The sequence below is a fragment of the Thalassophryne amazonica genome, chromosome 2 (assembly GCF_902500255.1).
Source record: "Thalassophryne amazonica chromosome 2, fThaAma1.1, whole genome shotgun sequence".
NCBI classification, from domain to species: domain Eukaryota; kingdom Metazoa; phylum Chordata; class Actinopteri; order Batrachoidiformes; family Batrachoididae; genus Thalassophryne; species Thalassophryne amazonica.
In genome coordinates this window covers 39,811,745-39,826,303 of record NC_047104.1, presented here as the reverse complement: position 1 = coordinate 39,826,303, position 14,559 = coordinate 39,811,745, and the positions used below count along the sequence as shown (strand labels likewise).

General features: G+C 38.4%; 1 protein-coding gene across 3 annotated transcripts in view; it reads left to right on the top strand.

Annotated features, from left to right (window-relative positions):
- cep89 (centrosomal protein 89) overlaps positions 1 to 14,559 on the top strand; it is a 331,169-nt gene that overhangs the window by 131,162 nt on the left and 185,448 nt on the right. For all 3 annotated transcript variants that reach the window (XM_034185204.1, XM_034185196.1, XM_034185210.1), the window contains exon 15: positions 334 to 423. In XM_034185204.1, coding sequence (XP_034041095.1) covers positions 334 to 423 — 90 coding nt within the window. The remainder of the gene's footprint in view (positions 1 to 333; positions 424 to 14,559) is intronic.

The window sequence follows — 14,559 nt, the reverse complement described above, 5'->3', positions numbered from 1 at the left end:
GTGGACACACTGGAGGTCATGCAATTTTACAGTCATGTCTGCTGTTCTTTTAAAGTAAAAAATCTTACAACAGCTGCAACCTTGAGGAACCTATGACTGCTGTTTTAAAATCAACACAATAATGAGCAGACACGTTTCTCTTAATCCTGTTAAAATGGGCCATTCACAGCAGTGTTTCTACCTCATTCTTTTAAAAATGGAACACACAAAGGAATATTTGTTTGAAATTTGTTTGCAGTAGCCCCAGTATTTTTTATCTGTCCTAGCATCCATCCTTTTCCATTTGCTTGTGCTTATGTTGACCAGTAACGCTCTCCTGTTCTACATTCACAGGCTGCAACTCTTCAGCAGGACAAGCAGAGATTTATTGGTCAACTCCTGAAAGGCACGGTTCGTTTGGGAAAACTACAGGAAGAGGTCAAAGTAGGTTTCCCTAACCACAGATGTTAGATTCAGGCATTAAACTCTCTTTAAAGGCCATTTCCACATGTGGCTAAATTTGATAGTACTGTTTGTGTGTTATCTGGCCACAGTTCCAACTACTAATAGCACTACTTTGCCGAATGATAAGAAAAACATTTCTTGCTTGAAAGCAGAAAGTGAAGCAGAGAGATAGAACCTGGTAAACACTGTCTTCACATTAACCATAAATTACAGTTTTTGACATTATCTGTATATCACATAAGAGTTGGAAGCAAATATGAGCTTATAGTTTATTTTAGAATTTATTATGTTGTTTGAGGAATATGTATTGACTTATTTTTGGTTGTGTGAAGTACACAGCCATGCATGCAGCACACATCAGATGTTTCAGTCATCAACATTTCAGACTAGAACATTCTGGCCTATGTTGTGGTTTGGTAGAGGATGCCAACAGATAACAACAACAGGAGGTAGGTAAAAACAGGTTTATTGTTCACACTGATATAACACATAGTTCAAGTAGCTGGCAGCAGGCTTGGGCAAAAACAGGCAGAAGGCCCACGGGTGATCAGTCCAATGGGCAACAGTCTTACAATGGGAGGCAGCACAGGGTTATATAAAAACAGGCAATAGGTAAACATGGAAGAAACTGGAACATAGAATGGCACCCAAAGGTCTGTAACAAAAACTACAAAAAGCACTGTGAATTATAACGCGAGAGAGCAAGATGAGCCTATACAATCTGGCTACGAGGAATGCTCTTTGCAGTGTACTTTCCCAATATGATCTTTGCCTTTATTGTTTTCAAAAAGTGTTCCGTAAACACAGCACTGTTTCAAGATTTACCTACGTCTGCACAAAAACAACCAAAAATGCTGTAGTACATATGCCATGCCTGTATGTGTCGCTGTAATCCTTTCACAAAAACTGAGAACGTGTAAGAGCTGACTGGTGTAAGTGCTCATCATTGTAGCAGCAGAAGCTAAAGCTACATGACAAAGTGGTACGCTAATAATAATAATAAGTATCGTGTTGCCTGTGGGGATGCACAGGCTCTAGATTGGGTAGTGTTTATAAAATAGCTAGCTCACGTTTTTCAACGGTGGTAGCAAATTAAGCACAGCCTGGATAATGACTTGGAATGGTATGTTAGTCCAGAATGTTTTTAGAAACTTAGACCTCAACAACTTTTACAAGAGGAACTCAACCCTTTTATTTTCTGTTAATTATGTAATTTTTAATGTTAATTTACTGTCTTAATCTATTCATAAATTGTTTAGGTTGTTGTTATCATATACACATGATTATTATTATTATCATTGTTATTTTGGTGGCATTCATCCTTGACCCAGAATCCATAAACATGCCAAACAGCAATGATTAGCTGTGTTGTCTTTGTCCCTGATCGAAGTTGCTTGTATGCATGCATGCACGGCTATTTGTCTTTACCACATGAAGGTGCTTCTAATTTCAGACACAAACAGGGTGGAGATCAAATACATATTGCACTCATGGTGTCAGCAACATGAGACTGAATGCACTCATGGTAACGGCAACATAACTTTAGTGACTAAACCAGTTGAACCACAAAATCACAATAAATCAGTAACAGTAACAACACTACACAACGGCACAACATCCATTGTTAATTGGTTAGCTAAAATTTCAAATTTTTCCCAAAATATTAATTCTATCAACTTTTCATTTTGGCAGCATTCATCCTTGACCCAAAATACGTAAGCATACCAAACAACAAATCTCAGTTTTTGTGTGATCGAAGCCATACACACACATGCACACATGCGCAGAGCCCACTTAGCTTTTATAATGTAGATAATAAAGTAGATGGTCCACATAAATACAGAGGTGCAGTATAACATCTACAGACCCTATATTTCTTTTCAGTGAAGTCCCAACATGATCATTCATACAGTTCCAACTTACACTATTTCATATATTAAAACCATTCACACACTGAGTCGATATAAACTCGTAATCTTACCTGTTGCGTTGCTTCAACCGGATTCATCATCGCAACTTGATGAAACCTCCACATAAGACTCCCTTTTTCGGATGACGTCATCTGGAAATACTTTAATTCCTTATCGTGGAAATTACTTGTGAATACAGTAAAACTCGCCTAATCTGTCATTTTATAAACTGGATACTCATACTCACCAGAAAAGCAAAAGTCTCATTGCTTTTGTATGGTTTTCCATGTAATAAACATTGTATATGCCAGATTTAGTATAATGGATTTTCGCTCACATTGAAAAAAAATGTCCTGTCTGTCTGCAATGCAATAAAAACCCGTAACATGTACTGGACAGAGTATGGATGTACCTAGTAACAGAAAATTAAAACACAGAATTAAAGTTCAGCACTGACACTTGCCGATTTATATTTATTTTTTCAAATGGAAGGGACCCACAATTTGTGCACCTCCTACATCGGATACTGCAAAAGGCTGTGATCAGTCTTACGTTTTCACTTCTTTCTGTCCCGTCATATTTTAAAAGTTTTTGCAGTGCGCAGCTGAATACACCAGCAATTCATGGAGGAAATTGTACACCTTATCTTGGATTTGGAGGTTGTAGAAAGAAGAGCTCATTGAGGGACAAATTCTCCAGGAAATCCGTTTAAAAAATCCCCAATTTTTTTTTTTAAGAGCAATTTTTGACCCAGTCATTACATGAGGCAGGTCCCAATTCAAGATTTCCTGTAGATTGTTTGGCACCTCCTGACTGTAACCAGTGGTGGGCACAGATAACCAAAAAATGAACTTCGATAACAGATAATCAGATAACTGAAAAGTTATCTTTGATAAAGACAAAACGATAAACCACACAAAAATGTATCGGAAGTTACAGATAACCGATAAATTACAGTATTGTCTCTGGTACACTTGTAACTACTAACAAGCTGATTTTGAGTTTTAACACCACGATCGCTTCTGAAAGAATCAAAAGCGACAACAGACCCAAACAATGAGTCAGCACTGTCTTTGTCTTCATCTTACCCCCTGCTGGAGTTACCTTTGTGCTGTGCACAGACACAAGCTGAGAGGAACCACAAAACTCACCTCTATTCAATCACAACGCTGTCGTCAGGTGGAGGTCTTGGAAAATAAAGCAATGCTGAGTTATGGTTTGGCGTATAAATAAAATGAATACTGATAGAATAACTCTATTAATGTCAATTCTGTCATTTGTACAGAGTTAAAATATAACATATCTTTTAGTGTTGAATAATGCACTAATTCTGAAATTTTGTAACAAACACAGATCGCAAAGGATTCTGGGTAAAATGTGCCTCCGCTAAACACTGATTGGTTGAGTCATTCATTATGTAAACCAAGACGTTAATGTGACATGTCATGTGTTGGTGTTTACAGATAAATGTGCTTTTGTAAAATATTCCTTTTTTTTTTTTTGTAAAAACAGGCATTTTCAAAAAACAAACAAACAAAAAAAAAGCCAAGTTGTAATTAGATAACCGTCTGATATAACCTGTGTCAAAATAAATAGAACGCTGCCATGATCTACTGGTGCCAGTGCAAGTTTTGGCCCTTTTTCAGTTGATTTTTCATTGGTGCGAGAATTTTTTGGATCACACCGAGTTTCAGGTTAATCGCGAGTCCTGCATCGTTTAGTATACATGGAGTAACGAGCTGCGTTTAACATCTCACGACCACCTCTCGCACTGTGCCTGTACAAACACCGCAAACCTGTTTTGTAATGTTTTGTTTTTTTTGTTGTTGTTTTTTTTTACTTTGATGTCTCCCATCGAGAGTTTTTGTAAATTAAGTTTGAAAAAAAAACACCTCCTGTTTACGTTTTGCTTCTGGAAACACGAGTCCGACATGTGGTTTTTGAACGTACGTGTGTGAGAACATAAATTGTGCACTCTAAACTTTTGCACCGTGGAGTTCTGCGGTACAGTTTGAGCTGGAACTGAGTACAGTGATTGAAAATATCAGCCCAGCTTGAATACTGCCATGAACACTACTGGCCAGTAGATGGCAGTAGAGACTTGCCAAAACAAAATTCCAGATAATCTGTGTCTGCTGCTACTCTGCTACATTTAAGATGCGTGGAATTTAATAAACACAAACACAATGGTTGTCCATTCGGCTGCTCTCGTTTTTGTTTTCGGGGTCGCCTTAGCGGATACAACCAGATCCGCATTGATATAAACCCAGAGAATATATTCACAAGAGTTTTAGGCACTAGAGTTTAATGCTGTTATCCGTGGAGCCTGATCAGAGTGTCTCAAATGCATTTTTCATGTTGTGAACGTACTGACATTATCCTATACCTATAATGCACCTGGAAACAGCATGTCCACACTAAAACCTTAAAAATTAGTGCATTACTTTAAAACTAAAACATATATCTGATATTTTCACTTCATAAAACTTTAGACGTAACGTTAATTTAAATAACTTGTCCAAAATTAGTTTGGTTAAAATTTGAACCATAAGTTAAAAATATATGCCTCTGGATGACTTGGGTGATATTGCCGTCGAATTAGTATGGGGTTAAAATTATTTATTTATTTATTTATTTTTTGGTGATCAGTTTTCCTTTGCCTGCAGAGGATAGAGCAGTTTCTTCCAGAAGCAGCTCACCTTTTTTTTGCAGAGGGTAGAACTACACATCTGCTACGAAACATTTAACAGTTTGGTGCTCGACTGATATTAAATTTTCAGTCTGCGAAGCAAGAGCGCAAAAGGGACGAAAGAGGAACTTAACAAAACCGAAGCTCATGATCTCGACGTTTTAACGAAACGCTCCTGGAGCCACAGCTACAGTGTGTGTCTGCATCTCTGCATTCCAGGACTTTGCGCTGGGTCCTGGAGAAACTGCAAACAGAATCTGTGGAGATCTGTGTGCATGTTGGCGGACCACCTGCACCTCGTCCAGAACAAAAGAGGGACCATCTCCATCATTATCAGAATCCACACGGTCTGTCAACACGCTGCGTGCTCCGTCTTCCTCCAATTAAAAAAAAAAAGAAAAAAAAAAGAAAAAAGTGTGCCGTAGTCACTGCTGTATCACAGTATTATGTTCTAAGCCATATATATTGATTTATAACAGAAAACTGTCAAAAGGGAGAATAAATATAAATATAAGTGTAAAGATGATTGAATATGTCAGAGCAGTAAATTAATCAGTGTGTGTGAACGCGCGCATTGACTCACATGTGTGGTTATTCCACCAGCTGATCACTGATCCACAACGTGAATTCTTCCTTCCAGAACAGCTCTTTATATAATCATTTTGATTCAACTACCCGTTGCCACATGTACAGAAGGACTGGATTATTATTTCTACGCTCATATTGTTATATTTAATACAAAATAATAAGCGCACGCAGCAGCTCCTGTTGCCGCTGATGCTGCATTCAAGTACCGTCAGAAATTACACAACTTTTTCATTGTTTCAAATTCAACAGTTGCTTGTGGCAAAATAATTAATTCTATCCACACAAAAGATTAATTCTGGCCTATGTAAGGTGCCTGAGCCCCTTGAAGCTGCCCCCCCACACAGATAAAAAAAATCCAAGCAAGCAGGCTGAGTTAAGCAAAGGTTAAACGATGCCAACGACAGTCAACGAAAGTCCAGATTTCTTGTTTCGTCAGGACTTCGTCACCCTTCGTTAAGTGCCGTGTGACTGGGCCTTAAGGCTATGAAATTGGGCGATTAGTAAAAAAAAAGTAGAAAAGGGGGTGTTCGCAATAATAGTAGCATCTGCTGTCGACGCTACAAACTCAAAACTATTATGTTCAAACTGCTTTTTTAGCAATCCTGTGAATCACTGAACTAGTATTTAGTTGTATAACCACAGTTTTTCATGATGTCTTCACATCTGCGAGGCATTAATTTTGTTGGTTTGGAACCAAGATTTTGCTCATTTACTAGTGTGCTTGGGGTCATTGTCTTGTTCAAACACCCATTTCAAGGGCATGTCCTCTTCAGCATAAGGCAACATGACCTCTTCAAGTATTTTGACATATCCAAACTGATCCATGATACCTCGTATGCGGTATATAGGCCCAACACCATAGTAGGAGAAACATGCCCATATCATGATGCTTGCACCACCATGCTTCACTGTCTTCACTGTGAACTGTGGCTTGAATTCAGAGTTTGGGGGTCGTCTCACAAACTGTCTGCGGCCCTTGGACTCAAAAATAACAATTTTACTCTCATCAGTCCACAAAATATTCCTCCATTTTTCTTTAGGCCAGTTGATGTGTTCTTTGGCAAATTGTAACCTCTTCTGCACGTCTTTTATTTAATGGAGGGACTGTGCGGGGGATTCTTGCAAATAAATTATCTTCACACAGGCGTCTTCTGTCACAGCACTTACAGGTAACTCCAGACTGTCTTTGATCATCCTGGAGCTGATCAATGGGTGAGCCTTTGCCATTCTGTTTATTCTTCTATCCATTTTGATGGTTGTTTTCCATTTTCTTCCACGCGTCTCTGGTCTTTTTGTCTATTTTAAAGCATTGGAGATCATTGTAGATGAACAGCCTATCATTTTTTGCACCTGCGTATAGGTTTTCCCCTCTCCAATCAACTTTTTAATCAAACTACGCTGTTCTTCTGAACAATGTCTTGAATGTCCCATTTTCCTCAGGCTTTCAAAGAGAAAAGCATGTTCAACAGGTGCTGGCTTCATCCTTAAATAGGGGACACCTGATTCACACCTGTTTGTTCCCCAAAATTGACGAACTCACTGACTGAATGCCACACTACTATTATTGTGAACACCCCCTTTTCTACTTTTTTTTTTACTAATAGCCCAATTTAATAGCCTTAAGAGTGTGCATATCATGAATGCTTGGTCTTGTTACACTACTGTAAATGTTTTATTATTGCTGTTAACAGCTCTCCCTGCATCCCACAATCAAGTTTTATGTCTCTTTTTTCAGAACAACCTGTGCTTTCAGACTATATGTTTGTTGTGTTTTATAAGTGTAATAAAGGTTTACAATCAAAAATAGGCAAGGAAAAAATAAAGCAAAATAATTTTCCACACACATTTATTCAACACACACAGCAAACTATAATAAACAACTGTTTTGACACTTTATAAAGGTAATTTGAGGTTTTGTGTGAAAGGCTGTTCAACAGAAATGTTCAAACAATAAACCCAAACGCACATTTTGAACAATATGTACAAAATGGTCTATTGGAATCTGCTTGGGACTCCGACGAGGGCGGTCGCTTCTCCTCCACTCTCCCTTGTCTCTATTCTCTGCCTTTAACCTTCAAGTCCCTACTTCATCAGACTGTGAATTCCTCAAATTATATTGGATTCTGGATCTATTGGACTACTATTGGATTAACCATGGAATTGATCAGCTGGTCTCGCTATTGACACCATTTTTCTACAAGAAGGTCAAGCCCGGGGATCCTACCTGCCCAGATGGAACGTATCCTGCGGGTTATGTCCTCGACTCCTGGGGTTCTTGGCTTGTTGCATGCTTGGCGCCTTTCTCCATTGAGGACGTTGAGGATTTATTCATTTTTGGTCTCATGATAGCAGGGCTGGTACTTTTTGGCTTATGTGCTACCCTGATCTACCAGAAAATTGGCAAGATGATGGCATCAAGAACCACAGCCCCTCGCTTGTCCGTCATGATTAACGAGGTTGCAAGGCAGTGCATTCTCAGACTGCGATGACTCTTGAACTCGGATGCAAATTGGATGACATCTTGGAGCAGATGCGTGCCTTGCAGTTGCAGTTGAATATTTCAGAGGCCGGTGAATATTCTTAATTCATAATTGGGATTTGGTTGTGCAGGTGGAACTGTTAAAAAGTGTTTTTCACTGCTGTAACCTTACAGGCTTATCAAGCCTGAAGGTCAAATTGCCCGACTGTTTTTCCTCCAGAGGGATTTGTTTCGGCCTGGGGAACATTGGCTGTTTCTTATCTCATCTCACAAAGACAATAAACTGCTTTTCACAGGACTGAAGCATGTTCTATTCCCTCCCCCCCACCCCTCCTTCCCCCATCAACACCCCCCCTTTCCAGCGCCTGCTACGTCACTCCTTCCCCCTTCGGCGGGGGCGATGCAGTTTTTGCTGCAGCCCACATTCCCCCCAAGCTGATGGCAGCGCATCTCATGGTTGCTGTGTGGCCTTCACCCACTTGCCTCAATTCGGATAACAGACTTCTTCAAACTTAGTGCACATAAACAATGTCAAATGTGTATGTGTTGCCTTTAATTCTGATGTGTGCCATTATTATGGTAAACAAGTAATAATTGTGGACTAATTGCTGTCTGAGGTAACTGGAGTGTAAACGTAATTTCTCCACTGTGAGATCAATAAAGTATATCTAATCTAATCTAATGCGTTTTGTTGTCCATTGATATGGTAAACAGTACTTTACGCAGAGAAAGCAACAGAGTTATCCAGTAACATTCACATGCAAACTAGTGGAGCAATCCTGATAGTTACACCCTCTTTGTTTGGGCATGTGAGATTGTCATCAGAGACTCTCCATCTGCTCCTGCTGTCACTGATCGCTGTGCGTAATGGCGCAGGGAGCACTGAGTATGTACTAATAGTATGTACTCATTGGAGCACTCAGGGGGCTATTCAGATGGGCCAACTAGTAACATATCACTCCTGAAAACAATCTTTGGCTTTTCACGTGAGGTAAATCTGCCCTACGATTGGATTTTGGAAAACCATATGATGGTGAACCAATTCTGATTGGACACTCACATTGCGCACGTCATCACACAGCTTCTATGAGGAGTAGAAAGATGGCCGATGGCTGGCTCAAAAGTATGCAGAGTTAACTTTTCAGCAAAAAAAGAGTAAGTTTCTATCTCATATCATTAAAAAGGTATTTATAATTTAGTAAAGCTTGGTCTTAGCCTTTGTATACAACGGCGTCAGCCCCAGAGGGTTAAAGAAGTCCCTCAATGTTTTTCTGCTCTGGGGTGCTGGTGCTGGTGAAAAAATAACTTATTTTAAAAGCTGAAAGTCTTCTCTGCAATTACTTTATCAGCTTCACAGCGTTCCATTTCTTTACGATTAGTGCTCATCACAGCCATCTGTCGTCTCTTCAGTACTGTGTTTGCGATGAAAATAAATCCAGTTAATGATCCACCAAGACAAAAAAAAGTAATGTTAAATTACATTTTTAACAACATGTAATTCATTGTGAGTGTCTGAGGTTAGAGAGGTGGAGCTATGACACCATTGTTTCAGGAAAGCTGCATATTGCTCATCCAGGCAAAAATGCAAAGGTGCCATTTTTAGATTCCTCCACTCACGGACCCAGTTTCAAAAAGTGTAGTTTTTGGCCACCAAAAATGCCGTTTCTGTGTGGATGAAATGCCATTAAGATACAAAACTTATGCGGATACACCTGAACCTGCTTCCGTGTTGGACAGAGCCTAAATAGACCACCAACCATCAACAGTCAAATGCAGAATTACAGGGACTCATGAAACTCATCTAAAAATGTTAAAATCTTTTATTCCCTCTGCTATTCATCTCTTAAACTCTTTGTAGGGTTTTATATATATATTAAATGGTTGTGATGACACTGTATCCATGGTATTTTATTTTTTATTTTTGGCTAACTTATTTTCTGTGTATTTTTTTTGTATTGGGTGGTTACTGTCTTTTGTGTGCCAGTATGCAAGCTGCTGAAACTAATTGCCCCTGGTGGGATGAATAAAGTCGTTTAAGTCCGAAAGATCAGAAACAGGAATTGAAGTATACAAAATGGAACACGGAAGAAACATCAAAGTAAATATAAAATGGAACACGGAAAAAACATCAAAGTAAAAGTGCCAGAGAATATCTGCCACAGGGGGAAATTAGCCAGATAACACAGAGAATAACAATAACTGGTGGAGAATATTGCCAGAGACAGAGTAACACAGAGAATAATACCAGAAACAGAACGTGTGTACAAACAGAACTCAAAGAAAGGAGTACAGGGAAAGCCCTCAAAATACATGAACTGTTTTAATTAAATAACACATACCATTAAGCTGAATTTAATAAATGGGTTACCCATAAATTAGTAACCACTAAATGAGAATTTATGGGTTACGAATAAATTAATAATTCATAACTGATCTGAAAAGAAGACTATGGTCCAGATTAATGCTTATCTAATAAGGTGAGGTCTGTTGTTCTAGTAGGTAAATGGTTATAATTCATTCAGATTACAGTGCATCTGGAAAGTATTCAGCGCTTCACCTTTCCCACATTTTGTTATGTTACAACTGTATTCCAAAATGGAGTAGATTCATTGGTAACACTTTATATTAACTGCACACTGTAAAGCATTAGTAAAGCATTTATAAAGTGTAAGTAAATGCTTAAATAACTACTTGTAAAACATTTACAAAGCATTAGTTTTTATTAGCTACTCATTGGTAAGAACATAGATGGCTTAATAAAAATGTCTTTATAAAACATTTATAAATGATTTTTTTAAATTCTCTATAAACCATTTAAGAAAAGTTGATCATTAATAGTTCATCATTTACAAATGTAAAATCAGACACTATATATTTACAAATCAGATTTTTGTCTTTACATTTTTTCCTCACAAATTATTAAGCCTTTACTCAGCATTAATAAACCATTAGTTGATGCTCAATGTATCAGTTATAACATTTGTAAAGATTGCAGTAACTACTTTTCCTTATTACTCAATACTTTATGTATTATTTGTTAATACTGTACAAAGCTTATCTCTTTTCCCATCACTATAAGTATGCAGTTTTAAAGACTTCTTTGAGTATACGAATAAGCCTTAACTGAGAATTAGTTAAGCATTTGTAATATCCTTGTGGTGATTAAATTTGCATTTTTAACTCATTTGTAGATGCTAATTACATATTATACTCAGAGTCACCAACAGTTGACCAATTCACTTTTATATGTCCATTTATAAATGCTTATCAATGCATTAGTAAAGTTAAAAATACTATTATAAAGCCTTTACAAGCTGTTAGTAAAGTATTTGGTGTGAGCTCAACTAAAGTGATGGATAAATTTACATTATAACTCATTTGTAGATGGTATTTATGTGTTACACAGAGTCATCAACAGTTGACTAGTTCACTTTTATATATCCATTCATAAATACTTATCAATGCATATTTTGTTTTGAAGAATTGATACGGCGGTATTAGATGAGGAGTGCGGGTTCATTTGTAAAGTGATGTTCGGTTAGGAGGTGGTGTCGATTTGCGAGCACTGCCATTAATTGCTAACTGATAGCTAAACGTGGGTTCAGAATGGGTCACCATTAGCCGCTAAGCGATAGGGGCTAATTGGCTAACTGGTCTTAAAAAACTAACGAGGTTTTACATCCGATGATATAAATTCACATTGATCAAGCGGATAGACTCTCAGACGGAAACAAAGTGTCTGCTTGATGATTTTCAACCTTAGAATATGTTAAGCAGTTAGATTTGGTATGACGACGCTTTGCCAGTGCAGCTTTAGCCTAGCTTTCGCTAGCACTTATGCGCATAGCCAATTAACCATCGTTTTCATTGAGGTGCCCGCTGGAAGTGTGCGTGAGAAGGCCAGTGATAAAGCAACATTAGTCCATGCAGTCAGAAAAATGGTTAAAACCAGTTTTTCATTTTAATCTTTCTCCTCGGACCTTTGTCTTCAATGAGAACAAAAACAGGAAGTGTCATAGGACATCTTCCTCGCCATTTTCCTTTGTTGAACAATTGTGAGCTGCTGCCATTTGTCAGTGAGGTAAGTAAAATCACATCTTATTTGGTTTAAAAACAATAGGTTTATATTCCTAGAAATGATTGGGTGCTTAAAATTAAGAAATGTAATTAATAAAACATAAAATAAATAAACAATTGGATGCTAAAAATTAAAATTAAGAAATTGAATAAGATAAAAATAAGGACTAATAAATAATAAATAAATAAATAAAAATAATAATATTAATAATAAAATAAAAAAGATGGCACTAGGAAAACGCTCAATATGAGGACCTCCTTAAGCGGAAGTACAGTATTTGAGAGAGCTAAAACGGAAAAGAGGAAAGAATTAGAGAGCAGAGAGCAGGTAGCAGCTAAAAGAACAGAAGAGGAATGTGATGAACAAATAATAGGTGCAGAGAGAAGTTGTTATTGTTGAATTCTTAAATGGTTTATAGAGAATTTAAAAAACATTTACAAATGTTTTATAAAGACATTACATATTTTGTTATTAATAATTATTAAGCCATCTGTTTATGTTCTGACCAATGAGAAGCTAATAAAAAATAATTTATTGATATTAGCAAATTATCATTAAATTTGTCTAAAACTAAATTAATGTTATTTGGAAATTATAAAAAAGACATACAAATTCAGTTAACTATACAAGGGGTAAACATAGAACATGTCAAAGAGAATAAGTTTTTAGGTGTCATTACTGATGAAAGAATTAATTGCAAAGCTCATATTCAGCATGTTCAAAAGAAGGTATTAAAGAGTATTGCAGTATTAAATAAAGCAAAGCATGTTCTTGATTGCAGAGCACTACATACTTTGTATTGTTCATTGGTTTCACCCTAGCTGACTTACTGTGCTGAAGTATGGGGCAATAATTATAAAACTACATTGCAACCATTATTCATTCTTCAAAAAAGAGAATTAAGAACAATTCATAATGCAGGTTATCGAGACCACACCAACCCATTGTTCATTAAATCTCAAATATTAAAACTTTATCATACGATTTTATTCAAGAGTGTTTAATTAATGTACAAAGTGAAAAATAAACAAGTGCCCTTTAGAATTCAAGAATTTTTTACTGAGAGAGAGGGAAAATATAATTTACGGCGCTTGTATCATTTTAAAATTGCTGGTGCTTGGACGACCAGGAAAGGTTTCTGTGTCTCCATGTCTGGCCCTAGAATATGGAATAACCTGATGGAGGAACTCAAATGATGTCCAAATGTCAATCAGTTTAAAAATCAATATAAAGACATGATGTTTTCAAGATATGTATCTGCTGAAGAAGGTTGAGTTTTGTGTGTTGCCAATTGTAAATGTAAATTTGTAAATGTAAATTTGTTAGGTAGCCATCGGATTGTGTCCTTTAAGCTGAAGAGATTGAAGTGGTTGAAAACGGGAGTGGGAATAGGTGGATTTTTTTTACTTCCCCCAACTCCTTTTGGACTAAATAATTTTATTTTTGGTTAAAGGGGTAGGCGTTAAGGTCCAACCCCTATCAAGGAGAGTGGTTCTGGAGTCGAGGCTGTGTGTGGACACAAGGCCCACCAGATCTAACTGATATCGCTCCACCTCCCGCACAAGCTCCGGCTCCTTCCCCCACAGTGATGTGACGTTCCACACACCCAGATTTAGCCACTGCCACCTGGGTCTGGTCCGTCGAGGCCCTCGACTTTCACTGCCACTCAAAGGACAGCACACACGACACCAGCGGGTCCCCCTGTGGGTGGTGAGCCCACAGGTTGGAGATGGAAGGTCCACATTGTCTTTTCGGGCTGTGCCCCACTGGGCTCCGTGGCAAGCTCATCCACCAGGCACTCGCTGATGGGCTCTACATCCAGGCTTGGCTCCAGATGAGGGCCCCGGGCTTCCTCCGGGCCGGGTCGCATTTCCTCTACCTCGTTCTATCATGGTTTCTTGTGAACCATTCTTAGTCTGGCCTCTCGCCTGAGTCCAATTTGCCATGGGAGACCCTACCAGGAGCACAAAGGCTCCAGACAACACAGCTCTCAGGTTCATAGCGGCACACAATCCTCTCCACCACGATAAGGTGATGGTTCCCGGAGAGGCAGCTGCGGGTGTGGGAGGTGTTCGGAGCAACCATGGAGAAGGACTTTCAATCAGCACCAACGTGCTTCTGGTGGACCGTGAGGCACCTCAGGAGGGGAAAACGGGGAACCATCTAAGCTGTCTACAGTAAGGATGGGACTTTGTTGACCTCAACTGAGAATGTAATCCGGCGCTGGAAGGAACACTTTGAGGAACTCCTGCATCAGACCGGAGCGTCCTCTATAGTAGGGGCAGAGCTGGAAGCTGATGAAGGATTTTCATAAATTTCCCTGGTAGAAGTCACTGAGGTAATCAAACAACTCCGCAGTTGCAAGGCCCGG